Source organism: Aulostomus chinensis, chromosome 12 (genome assembly GCF_037954235.1).
Source record: "Aulostomus chinensis isolate RoL2024-O1b breed Wild chromosome 12, RoL_Achi_v1.0, whole genome shotgun sequence".
NCBI lineage: Eukaryota > Metazoa > Chordata > Actinopteri > Syngnathiformes > Aulostomidae > Aulostomus > Aulostomus chinensis.
Window position 1 is genome coordinate 15,531,942 of NC_141331.1, and position 16,709 is coordinate 15,548,650.

A 16,709-nucleotide genomic window follows, 5' to 3' on the forward strand; every position below is an offset into this window, starting at 1 on the left:
ATAAAAAAAAACATTTAAAAAGCCCCCAAAAAATACATTAAATAAGAGTAATAATAAAGGGTTGAGAGTACATTCAAAATTAGGGTTCAAGTCTGAACATCGTCTGTCTTTAGGATTTCAAAGAACCAGACCAAGCAGGAGATACTGGGACCAGCAGCTGGGGGGATGTGGACCAGGAGGACGGTTCTGAACAGGCTCCTCTAAGAGATGACGAGTCAGGCTGGACCAGAGGAGTTGAACTGTGGAGGACTGGTCATCCTCTTCAATTAAAATTCCTGAAATGACGACGATGACGACGATGACGATGACGACGACGACGACGACGACGACGACGACGACGACGATGATGATAATTGGGATTCAAGCTTTAAATTAAAAGCAGTGGACTGACAGCACCAAGATAATCAATGGGGGAATAAATCTACAAAATACAACAAATGTGGAACTTTGAACTTCCCAACTACTTTCATTAATTCGCCAGGACACATTTCAGCACTGATATCACACTTTATACAGTTCTATATTATGTAATGGCATGTTCTCTCCTCCTGTTCCATCAATATAGATGTCAATGTGCATTGTGCTTACCAGTGAGTACATACATAGTATATTAATGTACATTGAAGGATCAGCAAGTCCACATAACATAACATATTATCTTTCACATCCCTCCAAGTGTTCTTGGACTTTCTTGATCTTAATGACGCACACGGCAGCAGGAGCGCATATAAAGGCGCTCACCAGGCACATAAACCACACCAGAGTCGTCCGTCCTCCGCCTGTTGGCCGCGGTGATGTCTCTGGAGGACTCCTTCGTCTTAACTCCGGAGGACTTGGGGGTCTCGCACCTCAATGTCCCCAGAGTACCCGGGGACTCCTCCGGGCAGCTGCAGCAGTACAACATCTGGCTGCCCGGCATCGGGATCGCAGCTGTCTACGGGATCCTCATCATCGTAGGTCTGGTGGGAAACGTGACCCTGATGAAGACGTGTCTGTTGGTGAAGTCCATGCGGACGGTGCCCAACCTGTTCCTGTCCAGCCTGGCTCTGGGAGACCTGCTACTGCTGCTCACCTGCGCCCCGGTGGACGCCAGCAGGTACCTGGTGGACCAGTGGCTCTTCGGCCGGGTCGGATGTAAACTCATCCCCTTCATCCAGCTCACCTCGGTGGGAGTGTCCGTCTTCACCCTCACGGCTCTCTCCGCTGACCGGTAGGCTGCTCGTCATGTGTTAACTTCCTCTTACTTTAAAATCATACAGAGGTTTTAATTAAAAATGACGTGGTGACTCACAGACGATTTAGAATGAAAACAAACCAACCTGGCACTTCGATGCGATTATTTTGAGGAGACAAGATGATAAAAAAACAACATGGTCCAAGGTTTGATGAGCATGTGGGAGTGAGATAGATGGATTTTTGTGGCTTCAAAATAACGACGTTGAGGAGACAAGGTTGACCTTGTGGCCTTGAATTAATTATTTTGAGGGGACATTTTTTTGTGGTTTCAAAATAACTCAGTCAATGCAGCGATGAACAGTAAATTCTTTCTTCTGACCTCAAAAATAACAAAATTGAAAGAACAAGTTATATCTCGTGGCAATAAAGTTAGTATTATTTTCTCTTTTCTCTGTGGCAACTTCAGAGCTTCATTTTAAAAAGTCGATCATGATGAGAAAACATTGAAGATCTGAGTTGGTGCAGTGAATTTCTCTCTCTCTCTCTCTTTTACATTTAATCCTCATTAATGATTCAAAGACTCTGATGTGTTACGGGCTTTATGGAAAAAAAAAATCCAGGATCACTTCCTGTCTGGTCCTGGAACTCTGGGTGCGAGACATTGGACTTTCTTGCCTAATTTATTCGAAGCTCCTCCAAGACTGTGGTTTCATACATTTTCATAAAGATAACATTTTAATAACTACAGTACAGTTATGTGTGTTCGTCAGCAAAAATCAAACAACACGATCTGTGATGGTTGGATTGATTTCATATATGATGTGATGATGACATCTTTCAGTGCCTCTTTTAAAGCAACTCGGTCAAGACATTCGCACTCTTTTCTTCATCACATTTGATCTCTTGAAATTTGAATGTTGTCAGAAGGAAAAAGAAGATCTGGTACCAGTTTTGATTAAGAAGCCAACTCCTTGGTCTGTTACGTCATCTTCTATCAGCCGTTATAGCATCTGCAGTTGTCATAGAGTCTCCTTCTTCTGTTGATTTGAAGTGTAACAGCGTTTTGTCTGCTCTGTAATCTACAGCAAGATGAGATGTGATTGCTCCTTGAATAATTTGTGGAGTGTGACGCCGAATCAGTGATCATACAGAGAACAATACATCTGTTTGCATAACCAGAATCTTTAATGAGATAATCATCGTTCTTTATGATATGAAGGAAAAGTGTCTTCGTGCTGCACTGATGCTTCCCTGATGTCTCCATCCAGCTACAAAGCCATTGTCAAACCTCTGGACATCCACCAGTCCAGCGCCACACTCGGTATCTGTCTACGAGCTGGAGCCATCTGGCTCCTCTCTGGGACTCTAGCCATCCCAGAAGCCATCTTCTCTGACCTGCACACCTTCACTACAAGCCACACCAATGAGACTTTTGTGACATGCGCACCCTACCCCCACGCCAGCAAGCTCCATCCCAAAATCCACTCTACTGCCTCCTTCCTGATCTTCTACGTCATCCCGCTCTTCATCATATCTATCTATTATTGCTTCATCGCTCGCAGGCTGGTCAGGAGCTCTGCAGACATCCCTGCTGAGGGACAAAAGCACCTGAAGAAACAGGTGAGGTCAAGGTTTCCCTCTAAAACCTTCATAAAAATCAGTGAATCATCAGCATACAGTGACACCTCCTGCCTTACAGTCCATGTGGCAGACAAGGTTCAAGACCTGGAGACAAATCTGAGCAATTAACAAGACAGGAAAGAATTAAATGTCATTTTAAGTTCTATCTTGTGATTTTTTTTTTAAGGATTTTTAGTCCTTTAAATCAGCTTTTGAGTTAACAAAAACAATAAAATCGTGGGATATTATGGAAAATCATGTCCCATGCATCCATTTTCTACTACTTATCCTGTTAAGGGTCGTGGGGGGCTGGAGTCTATCCTATCCCAGCAGCAATGGGCGAGAGGCGGGGTTCACCCTGGTCACCAGGTCACCAGTCCATCACATAGAGACAGACAACCATTCACACTCACACCGACAGTCAATTTAGAGTATCAATCAGCCTCGTCCTCTCTTGATGTCTTTGGACTGTGGGAGGAAGCTGGAGTACCAGAGAGAACCCACACAGGAGCAGGGAGAACAATGAGACTAACACAGAAAGATCCCATGCTGGAGCCGGGACTTGAACCTGGAACCTTCCTGCTGTGAGGCGACAGCGCTAACCACTGCACAGACAGTGCCACCCAAATGAGAAGCACTAATCTTCATATAATGTCAGTGTAAATAGAAGTTTCAAGCCTGGCCACACCCCCTGTGATGTCATGGTGTCCTGAGTTAACTGGAGATCAGCTAATAAGGTTGTTTCATTCATTTTTATGATTAAATTTCAACATATTCAAGCTCTGACGCACCCAAGAGCCAATAATGTTCTCTTCATTTCTATGATAAACATTTCTTCATTTCTGTGGCACTAATGGGGGAACAAAAAAGCAATAAGATACACAAACAAAAACCAAAACTACAAAAGTTGATTTCGGCGGTAAATGAGACAGTTGTTCTCGTTGTCTTCATTTCAGATGAAGACAGTGTTGAAGAGAAAACATTATGCAATACAAAAAAGTGAGGAACAAAAATATATGTCTTTGATTTAATCAAGAGACTGACGACGTGGAGAAGAACAGGAACAAGGTCATAGATTGATGACTCAGTCATATCATCCAGAACACCTGACACAGGTACTTCAGATTCATCTGTCTCTGCCTACCCTCGTCTCAGATCAAGTCCCGGCAGCGTGTGGCCAAGACTGTCCTGGTGTTCGTTGGCTTGTTTGCTGGCTGCTGGCTGCCCAGTCATGTGATCTACCTGTACCGCTCCTACCACTACGACCAGGTGGACACGTCACTGGGCCACTTCATCGCCAGTGTGTGTGCTCGGATCTTGGCCTTCACAAACTCCTGTGTGAACCCGTTTGCCCTCTACCTGATGAGCAGAAGCTTCAGTAAACACTTCAACAAACAGCTGATGTGCTGCCGCCGCCGTCCCAGCGGCTTGAAGAGCCAGAACAGCCGGAGCACCAACATCACCACCGCCTGAAAGCATCTTCAGTGAGACATGGCAAGCAAGTATACCAATACAGTGTTAAAGTCAATGTTAGTTAGTTTAGAGACTAAAACAACAGCTATCCAATAAAGAGGGGATGCAGGAGCCCTTAAACATTTCATCACTAAAAACTGATCACTGATGGATAACAAATAATCCTGCTCTCACCTGCACGGAGTCTGTATGTTCGCTGACAAACAAAAGCAACAAAAACAAAACAAGTGGTCATACAGTTACAAATTTCTCTTCGTGTTGTTCATCAGTTATAAAATTATCAAGACTTTTTGGTTAAAAATCAAATGCATTGCTTTTTTTTATACCTGGACAGGTCACCAGTCCATCACAGGACCAACACATAGAGACAAACAACCATTCACACTCACAGTCACACCTACGGTCAATTTAGAGTATCAATCAGCCTCGTCCTCTCTTGATGTCTTTGGACTGTGGGAGGAAGCTGGAGTACCAGAGAGAACCCACACAGGAACAGGGAGAACATGGAGACTCACACAGGAACAGGGAGAACATGGAGACTCCACACAGAAAGATCCTGTGGTGGAGCCGGGACTGGAACCTGGAACCTTCTTTCTGTGAGGCACGGTGCTGACCACTGCACCACCGTGCTGCCCCAATGAGAATCACTAATCTTCATATTATGTCAGTGTAAATAGAAGTTTCAAGCCTGGCCACACCCCCTGTGATGTCATGGTGTCCTGAGTTAACTGGAGATCAGCTAATAAGGTTGTTGTCTTCTTGCTGTGAGGCGACAGTGCTAACCACTGCACCACCGTGCCACCGATGATGATCGATTTCAATATATTATTAATAATATATATATACCCTCGACTGTGTCTCGTCTGCCAGAAATGAAAAGATTTCTTCCTCTGTAGTTTAACCACTCATTTGCTCACGTATTTGTCAAAATCTGCTTGAAATGAAATATTGCTAAAGCTTGACATATCCAAAACTGATGCACTTGATTAATCTAGATGAATTAGTTACAAACATGTAATTATTTTTCTCTACCGACAGACAATCCTAAAAACATCATGTATTTGATTTTTTTTTCTATCCTGTATTATATACATCTTGACTACTTAAGAATTCTGAAAATGATGACTTTGTGGTGTGTCTCCAATGTAATGTAATGTTATTTTTAATTACAAGTTTAATAATATGCTAATAATGATCGTGTCTAACATTTTATCTGTTGGTTAATGTATTTGTCTTTCAAATGTAAAATTGTTTGGAGGAATCTTCAAATATTCTGTTTTAGTTCAGACCTCAGTGATATCATTACATATCAAATGGAGAAAAGCATAGTAAATAGTTGAAGGCATTTCTGTCAGTCACCTCACATCATTACTATCTGATGGATTTCTGACATTTGGCGCAGCGACATTTTAATTTGTCCTTTCCGAAGATGCCTACAAAATGAACTCCCATGTCTCTTAGTCAAGACTTACAAAGACAGCAGCTTGGCTCTTATTCCTCAATAAAAAAAACAACAACTTTGAACATGAATTTTTCCGTTGATTGATGATTGATAAGTCAGGGTTTGATGTCTTCCAAACGAGAGAAATGATAATAGATGCTATTATATGTAACGGGAAAATACTGTAAATTCCTGGAATTCCTGACATGGCAGGTACATTTTGCACGTGGCGTGACACACAAGAGAAAAATGATTTTGACAACATCAACATAGGTAACATCCCCTACCACTTACAGTGACCAACTCGTTGATTTGAGCAGCAGGAAATCCTTCCGACACACAAACCAACAGCATGTACGTCTCGGAGAACTTCAGCTGCAGGCAAAGAGATTGCGGTTTGACTAAATAAGTGTCATGCTGGATCTGCTCAAGAGGTGACCTTTGAGCATTGGCATTTGAACACAGGAATGATTTCCCCCTCCAGTAACAACTATCACAAAACTCAGTCCAAACCCTCCAACTCTTCCTTTTTCAATGTTCTTCTCGGACCAGTCCACTCGGTTTTATTCAACCACAAAATCAGCCTTCTGTCACCTTAAAAAGAGCATAAAACTACAATCGTGTGACCTGGATTGGGATTACTGGTTTGGACGAGAATGTGCGAGGCTGCTTTCACTCAGCCAATTTTGGAACTAAATGCCACAAGAAATGAACTCCAGTTATCGTGAGGGTTGCTTATAGTTTTTGCTGTTAAATAATTAGGTTTTTTTGTTTGTTTGTTTTTTGATTGTGTCATATCAGTTTGGTAGTTTTACTGAGTCTTGTTTCTTCCACATTCTTCGGTTCTATTGTGTTTCCCCGGGATGGCAAATGAGCTTCATAAATAAATTAGCTTTTCCTTCCTCAGGCTGCTGTCTGACATTGTTCCTGGATTCAGCTCACATTCCTGCAACTATATTCATAAAAGAAAAAAAACAAACAAACGATAAAGAGCAGAGTTTAAGAGGTTTTTTGTTTGTGTTTTTTATAAAATACAATATTTACTCAAAATGGATACAGAGATTTACAAGTTTTTTTGTGACAGCCTGCCTGAAAATAGGAATAAAAACAGTTTTTAAATCATGAAAGAAAAAAAAAATCAGTGGAAAAGAAAAGAGACACACTGGATTGAAAAAAGTACAAAAGTACATAACCTGAATCACAGTTGTTCCAACGTGACCGCTCTTTGTGTCCAGTATAATTCAATAAAGCCGTATGTAAACGTGAACTATCCTATTATAAAAAGGCAGCAATATAATTCAATAAAAATCCTTGACGGAGCTCAGTCCCATTCTTTGACTGTACAAGTCTTTGTCCATCCATGACAAAGGACGTAACGGTCACAAACTGACAGAGACGTCACTGGAAGAGGAGGAAGTCTGTGATGCTGTGTGGAAGGAAGAGGCTGGAGGCTCGATGGAGACGAGTCCTTCCAAGACTTCGCCGAATACACAGACGACACAACTGAGACAGAGAGCAGGGACCTTGACGGGCAAGAGCGAGAGACGGAGTGGAGTCGTTATACCTTCCAGAGCATGAATATGTCAGGTCTTTGTACGTGTGCATGCAAGGGTCTGAAACATACTTCGGTTCTGCAGTGCGGCTTTCACTGCGCTGTTTGGCGTTGCCAGATCCAGAGGAGTCTTGCCTTCAGCGTTCCTACAACACCCATCAGCCCCGAAGTCCAGCAGCAGGTTCACAATTTTGGCTCCTCCCCCTAAAACTGCTGCATGTAGAGGACTGTCCAGCCCACACCCGAGTCGAACATCAGCTCCTACAAATACACACCCGACCAAATGATGAAGCAGCGGTACTGACTGTATATGGGCGTCTTAGACATACCAGACTGGAGATACGCAAGATAAAGTATGGGATTTTTCCTGTTTCAATGAAAATGGGGGTCGAACGACAAACATTTACAGTCACTCACAAAAAGAAACAAAATCCGATTTAGTCAACGATTTTACTAACAAAAGTTAAAGCAGTCCAAAAAAGAAAAAAAGGAGGTAATCTGCTGAGATTTTAACCTTTAATGCATTTTGACAGAAACTGCCTTCGGGCACACAAGAGGAATACAGATCATACGATGAAAGACACTGATGATGCTTTTCTGAATGCGCATCAGACAACTGCAGTTGATGACAGTACTCCTGACGTAGAGGATTTTGAATGTTTGAACCCAACAGGGTTGTCGTTTGTCTTGTGTCTGGTTATTGGTCTCCATTCTCTTCCTCATATATTTTCCTGTGGAACGCCAACCTTCCATCAGCATGAAACGGAGCAGATAATAACTGAATTGTCATTTCTGGATTTTCTATCCATTTAAAATCTCAACAGAAGAGAGTTCTTCATTGTGCTTCGTTCTCTTTTTAAAATAAATGTTGGTCTGAAACTCTCAGTATTTTGGCTGTGCTCGTCTTTACACACATTCTGACTTGCAAAACACAAAACTGCCCATGCCACATCTTTTAATTGTTTCATAGACAAAAGAATTATTATTTGACACAAAATATTTTCCCCTTGGACTCAAAGTTTTTCTGATTCTAAAATAGCTGGGAATGAATGAGGGAAGAATAATTCTCTCTGCTGGAGAAAATAAAGTTGAGTCACGGAGAGCAATCAACACATCCGAGACCACAGTGGTTTACTGATTTAAAGGAATATAGGAAATATGCAGTCGGAACAGAAGAAGTTAATCAAGCCTGCTGGGATTTGTGTTAGAGTGCAAGGTTACAGCTTACCTGAGCGTAGCAGCACGTCCACGCAGGCGGCAGCCTGGGCCAAGCAGGCCGAGTACAGCGGTGTCCCCGTCGCCGGCAGCTCCACGTCAATGTGAGCTCCGTAGGACAGCAAAAGCTCCAGACATTCCCTGTGATCTGATGAAGAAACAACACTGTGTCTGAGTCCATCCCGCGCATGCACGCACGCACGCGCGCACACACACACACACACCTTTCTTTGCGGCCTCGTGGATGGGCGATACCAGCTGGTATGTGGTGCATATGGAGGCGCTGTGCTGCAAGATCAGCTTAACACAAGCAGAACTCCCACTGCTGCAAGAGTTGAAGAGAGGTGTGGCGCCATCTGTTGATACTGCCTCCACCTGTGGAAGAAGGTAGTAAAACTGATCAAATATCCACACTTTTCTGTATTCACCGACTCTAAAACAAGCATGTCTTCACCCTGAAAACAGACAGAGTTCTTACATTTGCTCCGTTGTCCAGCAGGAACTTGGCACAAGCATAATGGCCACCAAGGCAAGCCTCGTGGAGCGGAGAGATCCTGTCCATGGTGAGGGTGTCCACATGGAAGCCCTAGCAGGGGAGAGCACAGTCACACTTCATCATACAAACACATTTCTGTGAACTTTAAGTCAAGGAAAAGACTTGCTGAGTTTACCTGAGCTACAAGGGTCCTCAGGTGTAGCAGACGGCCCTGGTAGGCCGCCTCATGGAGAGGAGTCCTGTCCGACCAGGCGTCTAAAATCACAAAACAGTCTGTGTGTTTTAAAAAAAAAACCCACAGAAACGCTCCAAGTGATGTAATACAACCTCATTTGATGACACATTTACGTGTCTCAGGATCAGTTCCATCACTTTCAATACGCGCCTAAACATTTTAACAAAATTTACAATGCCCCAGGAAGCCTTTCCTAAAATACATCATAAATGATGACGGAGCTGAACTGGGTGAAACAAAGAAGAGCTTACCAGCCATCAGTGAGTTGCACGCCAGCCCCCCATAGATGTGCAAGGGATTTTGCCATGGTTGTGAACAGAGAGAAACCTCAGCTTGAACAGCGGCCATGATGAAAATAACCACAGTAACAGACTTCTTCTCAACCGTCCAGGACTCAAACTCACCCTGACGGATACACAAACCTAAAGTCGGACCTTCCTCCCCCTCTTATCTTGGTCCTTGGCCACATCCCCCACATTGCCACTTCCCGCCCACCCTCCTCTGTAAAAACAGTCTACAGTATGTACATAACAATGGCTGGTTGGAATGGGCCTACACGGGTACACCTTGAAATGAAGCAGGGAAATATGCATGTGTGAGGCTACAAGTCGAAGGCTGCACGCCGGTCTGGACGACTTTCTTACACTGTAGTTAAGTGGGCGAAACAAGAACAGTGACTGGCAGCTCGCCCGTGTTTAAAAACTGTTCAGTGTTAAGATTTCTGTTAGAACTGAACTCTGTCAGCCACTCATGCTGTAAATGTTACGGCCACGTCTGATGATGGATTGTTTAGAATAAAATGCCCTTCAACACATTTATATCCTTCAGAATAAAACCAAGTTCAACACATTTTTTTCTACTCTCTGTATGTCGTTTACAGAATTAAACATCCGGAATCTTCAGAAACTGTTCATTTATTTCACATTTGTTCCCATTTCATATTGAAAGTCTTTTGTTTTTTTTGTAGACATGACAAAATGTTCAATTTCTAATCCCAACTCTATGCTAATCCTCATTGTCAGCCTTGGAAAGCTTCGCCATCTCATTTCTGTCACCCCCCCATTCTGTCTGTCTGGCCCTCTTCATTCCAGAGGATTCTCTCTTTTCTAATTCAAACACGGAAGTCGTCAAACAACTTTCTGGTCCCCATGAACGGACCTGTCCACCCTGACAAACCAGTCGGACACTCAGTGCAGTCCGTTGTAATGTGGGGTCTGTTAGCATCTGGGGAAAACTGCATAGCTCCACATAAATAAGAATGTAACGATAGAGGAAAAAAATCAAATTAAAAAACTCATGTTGTTCTAACTGACCTCGGCATTTGTTTCTTCCTGCTTCTCCTCAGTGCAACGTCGACACAACGAAGTGAAGTTGAAGTGACTTCGAAATCATGATGCAGTGTTGTGGTTTTCAATTTCATTCAATAACTAAACTAGACCCCTTCCATATAACATTGCCCAAGAAATGAATGGAAATGTCTGGTTTTGTCCCCTAATTCCTCAGGTCCTGACTGTATGGTTCTGACAGTCAGACAAAAGAATAAACCAAAAGATGCGGGCGAAAACAAAGTCTTTGGTGAAAATAAGAGGTTCCATCTAAGTCTTTGACAAAATGCTATTTCACAAGGTCCCTTCTGCTTAGTGAACAAATGTTTGGGATATGGCAGCACATTCAGCGCCTAGTAGTGACGTATGAAGAGCCGCACAGTAACCAGCGAGGCAGTCAGGAGGGGTGCTGAGATGACTCAGACTGAGCATCAGGTTCCGCTGCTTGTCTCTCCTTGTTTTTTGAACAAGTTCCATCTTTACTGCGTGGCTGCTGCCTCCACAGTCCGCGAGGGCCCGTGGCGTCCATGGCCACATCCATGAACCGATCAGGCACCAACCACTGCAGCAGTAGCAGGAACAGAAAGTCTAGAACTGCGACAAACGCGAAAATGGAGCCAGCCACCGGGCCACAGTGACTCCTCAGCCTCCGTAACCGTCTGTCCAGAGGAAGAACCTCCTCTCCAGCCACTCGGTCGTACACCTGAGGGAGACAAGATGATGAGGAGATGTAGCACTCTAGTCACCTGCTCACAACACGCACATTCATGAAACACGTCCTTTCTTTGGCTTATCAGGCGAGTATTGATGGGCCTGTGTGCCTCAACGCTGCACGTTTGTGTTGACATCCAAATATCAAAGCTAGAGCAGAAACAAGACGTTCTACACTGAGGTGACACAAACAGGACACGTGTTGTTCAACCTACCTTCTCGGTCCTCTCAGCAACGTTCCTCCAGGTGTAGAGGTTTCGCACTTGTGTATGGATGGAATCAGGGGAGGGGACAGACTCTGACCGCTGCCGGGCGATGACTGTTTCCAGACCAGCACACAATGCCCGCACAGTTGGCTCACAAAGGGTGATCAAGTCCTCAGGTAACACCTCCGGGATCCCCCCCACACGAGTGCTCACCACCTTGGAGATACGACTCAAACAACTTAGAATCTGTACACAACATTCTACGCTATACACACACAATACATAGTTTGTGCCACATTGATTTTTTTTTTAACGACTGACCTCCAGCTTTGCCCTGACACAAGCTGTCTGACTTTGGCTGCATGTTACATCGTCAGCCACCTCCAATCTCAACAAACGTTCTTTCACTCTTCGCACAGGAAAATATCAGCTCGTTTGTTCTCCGTAAATTAGCTCTCAGGTCATGTGACACAAGTCAACACCAGTTCTTAATGCAAGACTGGAAATACAGGACCCACCTCATTCAATTCGCTGCTTTATTCTATATGAATATTTTTGTGTCCTATAATTTTTACATATATTTTAGTACAAAATGTATTGTTGCTTTTTTTAAGATAAAAAGAAAAGATTCTGCATTTTCTGCTTTCCATAGCTGGGAGTATTTACCTAAACCTTTTGGGTCTAATCCTACACTTGAAACTTTTGGTCCAAAAAAGCCCAACACCAACAACAAACTTTTGGGTAAATACAGGCCTCTTTGTTATCCCAAGAATTAAAACAAACTCCTGTCCTCTACATAATAGGGGGGTTCAGCAGGACAGAGGTTCAGCCCCTTGGACCGACAGTAAGTGTTTGTCTACGGTAGCATTTCTCTGCTCTGTTATTAACATTCTTTGCATACTTTTGATAAGAAGCTTGTCGTTTATGATTGAAATCAAACGTTTCTGTGGATTGTGGACCGGTTTATTTCGGAGCAATAGCTTGGTTGGGGCCTAGGCTGTCCGTGGAAGGACTTTGAATGTCATGTTTTTAGCCCTTTTGTGTGAGGATTTTTAAAAAATTTTTTTTTAAGTAGAGCACCTACAGACACCCAACCACAGGAAACCTGTGACACAAACACTCAGTGTCAGCTGGGTCACAAGGATTCTGCTTATTCAGCTGTTTTTGTAAAGCAAAGCTAAAGGTTTAATATAAGCATTTTTTTTTTGTTTTATAGGTTTTAGAAATAAAGCTACAGCTTTGTGTTTCAGCATGAATTAAGATGAACGACAGGTCAGACCCTTTTAAAGTCTTAGACAGAGACAGACAGGGAGAGATGAAGAGGAGGGTGGTAAATAAGGAAAGGCAGTATATCTATTATTTTGTTAAAATGAGTTTTAGATATGTTTTTTTTTTAAAATTGCCTCCAGTAGAATCTACATCAAAATGTAAAATTGTACAGTTGCCCGGTGATGGTATCCTTGCCCTGACCTTCTGCCTCCCTGACCTATCAAACAAGGGAAGGAATGGCAACAAACCTGAAGTCCACAACAAGCTCCCTCCACAATGGCCATGCAAAATGCTTCGGTTAGCGATGTGTTGAGGAAGATGTGACCCTGAACCAAAACTCCGCGTACATCTTTGTGCTCCAGAGCCCCCAGTAGATGCACCCTGCAGTGATGGAATCAGAACAAACATGACATCTGGCAGAGATCCCCCATGTAGGACTTTTACCATTCATAACATCCAGGTGCGTAGGTTCGTCACAGAGCGCCTCAGGGATGACCAACGCAGATGTTAGCATCACCATCGGTTCTCATGAGATTTTTACAGTGGATTTTGTGATTATTCCCCCCCCAAAAAATACTCTGAGGCCAACCGAAGTTGATCAGATTTACACATTTGTTTGGCAAGATCTTCATAAATAAATTGCTCCTGATAAGACGATCTCCAGCCGGGCTAAGGGATGCCCAACCTGCAGCCAAACCAGGTCATCTGCCAAAATGCAAGGTAGGTGAAATGACTGTAGTCTGATGATTTAACATAATCAAAGTCTTTCGCATCGTCTATGAGGAATGTTTTCTGTTAAGACACTTTCAAACCGGTGACCTTTATTTATTGGAGACACAAATTCCAGCCCTGCTGGGCCGAGTGTTCAAGTACCTGTCGTGCAGTTGGTATTTCTCTCTCACTTCCTCCAACACAAGCCTCTTTGGCCCCTCTCCACCAATCAGGAAATGCAAATCTGGATGTTTGTGGCAGAGCTCTGGGATGATCCCACCAAGAAGATCAATTCCTGAACACAAGAAGTGAATAAGAACAGTTGTAGTCACTCATCTTCATTACAGCTAAGTCATATTTTAGCCTGACGGCACACACCAACCAAAACAAAGACTACACAATGTGTTAAGAAATAACTTCACAGCTTCTTTGTACCTTTACGGTAGACAAGACGGCTGATCACAACAACGGTGATCCTGTCATTCGGGCGCTTGGAGGGGTCAGGAGTGAAGTCTGTCGCGTCAACAGCATTGGGAATAACAGACACTATCTCTGGGTCCAGCGCTGCACGAAGCACTGTGTTCTCCTTACTGGTGTACGACACACACACAATGTGGTTGGTATCACACAGCGACACTTTCAGAAGCTTATTGGTCAGCACAGAGCTCACGTCAGCAAAGCCGAAGAGTGAGTGGTCAGTGAAAACCTGGGAGGAACAATGAACTTCATCAGCTGATAACAAGAATAAAAGTGGCAAAGTGACTTCATGTTCAGAATTCACGCCTGGCTCATGATGTGATACATACCGTGTTAAGGCCCATGGTCTTAGCATGAAATAGAGCATCATGGGCCATGGCAGAGAAGGAGCTGTGAGCATGAACCACAGTGATGCACTCCCTTACAAACACACAGCGCAGGAGAGGGAGACTGTGGAAGCAGGTAGTGGCTGTGGACTGGTTGTACATCACCTGCAGGGGGAGGTAGTAGACCTTAAGTCCGTTGGTCAGGAATCTGATGCCCTTCCTCCTGCCATAGGCATGGGTGACGATCACCACCTTATGTCCCTTTTCAATTAAACACTGCGATAGCTGGTAAATGTGACTTTCCACTCCTCCCATATTGGGGTAAAAGAAGTCCGACACCATGCAGATGTTGTGCTTCCTGTTGGGGACCCTGGGAGGCTCTGCGTGAGCTCCAGAGACTCGCTGAGATGAAGGCTTACGGAAAGGTGCTGCTCGCCTTCGTTGGCCCATTGTTGCTTTCTTGTGTGGCTGTCGACTTCACCCATGCTGGAATTAGTAGTAGATTTAGTTCACAGAAAATGACTGAAAAGAATGATGATTTTTTTTTTAAGTATGGTACATGGTATACAGAAATTGTCATTTGATCCATTTACGTCTCCTGATTTAACTCACAAATACTTGCATAAATTATTTTTAAAAAACAATGGATAAATATGATTAATTTTCCAAACTAACAACGTCTCATCACTTCCCAAATTTTTTTTTGACAAATTGCAAAGATATTTCAACAACAATAGTGATAAAGTAAGAAAAGAACTGCTCACATCTTTGAAAAACCAGCACCAATAAACGGGATGCTGATGGAGAAATTAAATAAACAGCTGCCTTTCCTTGAAGTCACTGACTCCACCTCTGACACAAGCCTTAACAATTAGGCTCAAAATGAAGATTTGACCGGATTTCAGGTCATGCTGTATATCAGACACATATTTGATTGCTGTTAAAGTATGCACTGATCTCGTGAAGTCGTGTTTGTTTATGTAAAATATCGTGTTTTGTTCCGTCAGTCAATGGGCAGTACTCTATGTTGCATTTTGACATGTTTGAAAGGTGCTTTAGAAATAAAGATCGACTGACTGAGAGATACTAAAAGACACTATGCGCAATACAAAAAATAAACATAAACATAGACAGGAAAAAAAAGGAAGAAAATAGATAATGGAAGGCTAGTAAATCACCAGCAGATACAGTCTCACAAACTCATGTCGTTTGAAGTTAGTGGACAGATCATAGCTGCTTCACTCTACTAATTAAATACCAGCAGCGGTCTTGCCAATGCTGTCCTAACTTAAAAACTTCATAAAAGCACATTTCTTCATGATCGAACGAGTCTTACCGTCTTGTCTTCGTCAAGACTGTCAAAATACAAAGATTTCTATGATGTAAAATCCTTTCTTCTCGCTAGCCATGCTAGGCAGTTAGCCGCCCGTTTTACTTCCTGTACGCGACGTCATACGTAATGACGCACGGCCTCCCGCTGTCAGTACCTGATCTTACAGGTTCTCAGCGAACTTTTTTTTGCTGTTGTTAGAGTTCAGTCGATCAACAATTTCGGCAGAACCTGTACAGGGATGTCTGATTACGTGCAAGGGAACTGCTCTGTTTACTTTGGTTAATTTTATTTTATGGTATATATCATTTGTGGCTTATGCTGCGATAGACTCAGCCTCGCTGCTCATGAACGTTTATTTTCAGTCGCTCACAAACTTCTATTCCTGTCAGAACTGTAATGTGTTTGAAATAATGAAGGAAATAAGATTCCTTCCTAGGCTAATTATAAAGACAAAACCTGGGCTTTGTGACGGAGAAGACCACAGGTGACACATGCAGGGAATAAACTGAGCAGATCTGGTTTATTTTCGTTGAATGCTCTGAGCATTAGCTGATGCTAACTCAGGGGATGCACTTTCTGGAACGCTGCATTTCATTTTTTTGCACAGAATTTTTAATTGCTCTTCTAAACATACATGGAAGAAGAAAAAAAAACACAAATACAGCCCGAAGGCACTTAAAAAAAGAGCTCAAATTGAATTGAATTAAAAAAAATTGTACATACAAATCAGATCATTACAATAATACATATTACCAATAACAAAAAAAAGCCTGACATGGTTGGATGATACCATGCAAGGGGCCCACCTACTCATCTGCACTAAGTAGGGGTTCAGTATCTTGTATCCATGGCCCCCCAATGACTATTTTGTACACATGTAACATCAGTAAGAGTGATAATAATAACGAAAAATCTACAACAATAATACTGATAACACAGCTGACGTTTGTGCGTTGTTGCAGATGAGAGAACGGAATGTTTCCTCTGTTGGCGGCTGTACATGCAGACGTGGTGAAACCACCAAAAAGAAATGTCACACTAAATTATGAAATGAAGAAATAGGGTTAAAATACAATTTCTTCATTTCATAACTTTAGCAGACCCTTCTTAATGCCTTTTCAAACATGTTTTTTCATATTTATA

The 16,709-nt window shown here is 42.9% G+C and overlaps 3 protein-coding genes across 5 annotated transcripts; 1 reads left to right on the forward strand and 2 right to left on the reverse strand.

Moving 5' to 3' along the window:
- Window positions 1-790: 790 nt before the first annotated feature.
- LOC147252225 (gastrin-releasing peptide receptor-like) lies at window positions 791-6,813 on the forward strand. The gene is made up of 3 exons (XM_086221266.1): window positions 791-1,210; window positions 2,445-2,796; window positions 3,952-6,813. Exons 1-3 carry the CDS (start codon window positions 795-797, stop codon window positions 4,267-4,269), a joined length of 1,086 nt encoding a protein of 361 aa, XP_086077392.1. The 5' UTR covers window positions 791-794; the 3' UTR covers window positions 4,270-6,813.
- asb11 (ankyrin repeat and SOCS box containing 11) lies at window positions 6,540-9,656 on the reverse strand. The gene is made up of 7 exons (XM_086221267.1): window positions 9,460-9,656; window positions 9,149-9,228; window positions 8,956-9,063; window positions 8,702-8,852; window positions 8,491-8,625; window positions 7,335-7,523; window positions 6,540-7,233 (listed from the first exon to the last, which is right to left on the reverse strand). Exons 1-7 carry the CDS (start codon window positions 9,554-9,556, stop codon window positions 7,109-7,111), a joined length of 885 nt encoding a protein of 294 aa, XP_086077393.1. The 5' UTR covers window positions 9,557-9,656; the 3' UTR covers window positions 6,540-7,108.
- Window positions 9,657-9,735: 79 nt separating this feature from the next.
- piga (phosphatidylinositol glycan anchor biosynthesis, class A) lies at window positions 9,736-15,698 on the reverse strand. 3 transcript variants are annotated; one of them, XM_086220439.1, is made up of 8 exons: window positions 15,570-15,698; window positions 14,653-14,719; window positions 14,237-14,398; window positions 13,866-14,136; window positions 13,593-13,725; window positions 12,968-13,100; window positions 11,460-11,666; window positions 9,736-11,236 (listed from the first exon to the last, which is right to left on the reverse strand). In XM_086220439.1, exons 2-8 carry the CDS (start codon window positions 14,716-14,718, stop codon window positions 10,931-10,933), a joined length of 1,278 nt encoding a protein of 425 aa, XP_086076565.1. In that variant the 5' UTR covers window position 14,719; window positions 15,570-15,698; the 3' UTR covers window positions 9,736-10,930. The 3 variants fall into 3 exon arrangements, with proteins under 3 accessions (XP_086076565.1, XP_086076564.1, XP_086076566.1); XM_086220438.1 differs by having other exon boundaries at window positions 14,237-14,719; XM_086220440.1 differs by lacking the exon at window positions 14,653-14,719 and having other exon boundaries at window positions 15,570-15,665.
- Between the last annotated feature and the right edge of the window lie 1,011 nt (window positions 15,699-16,709).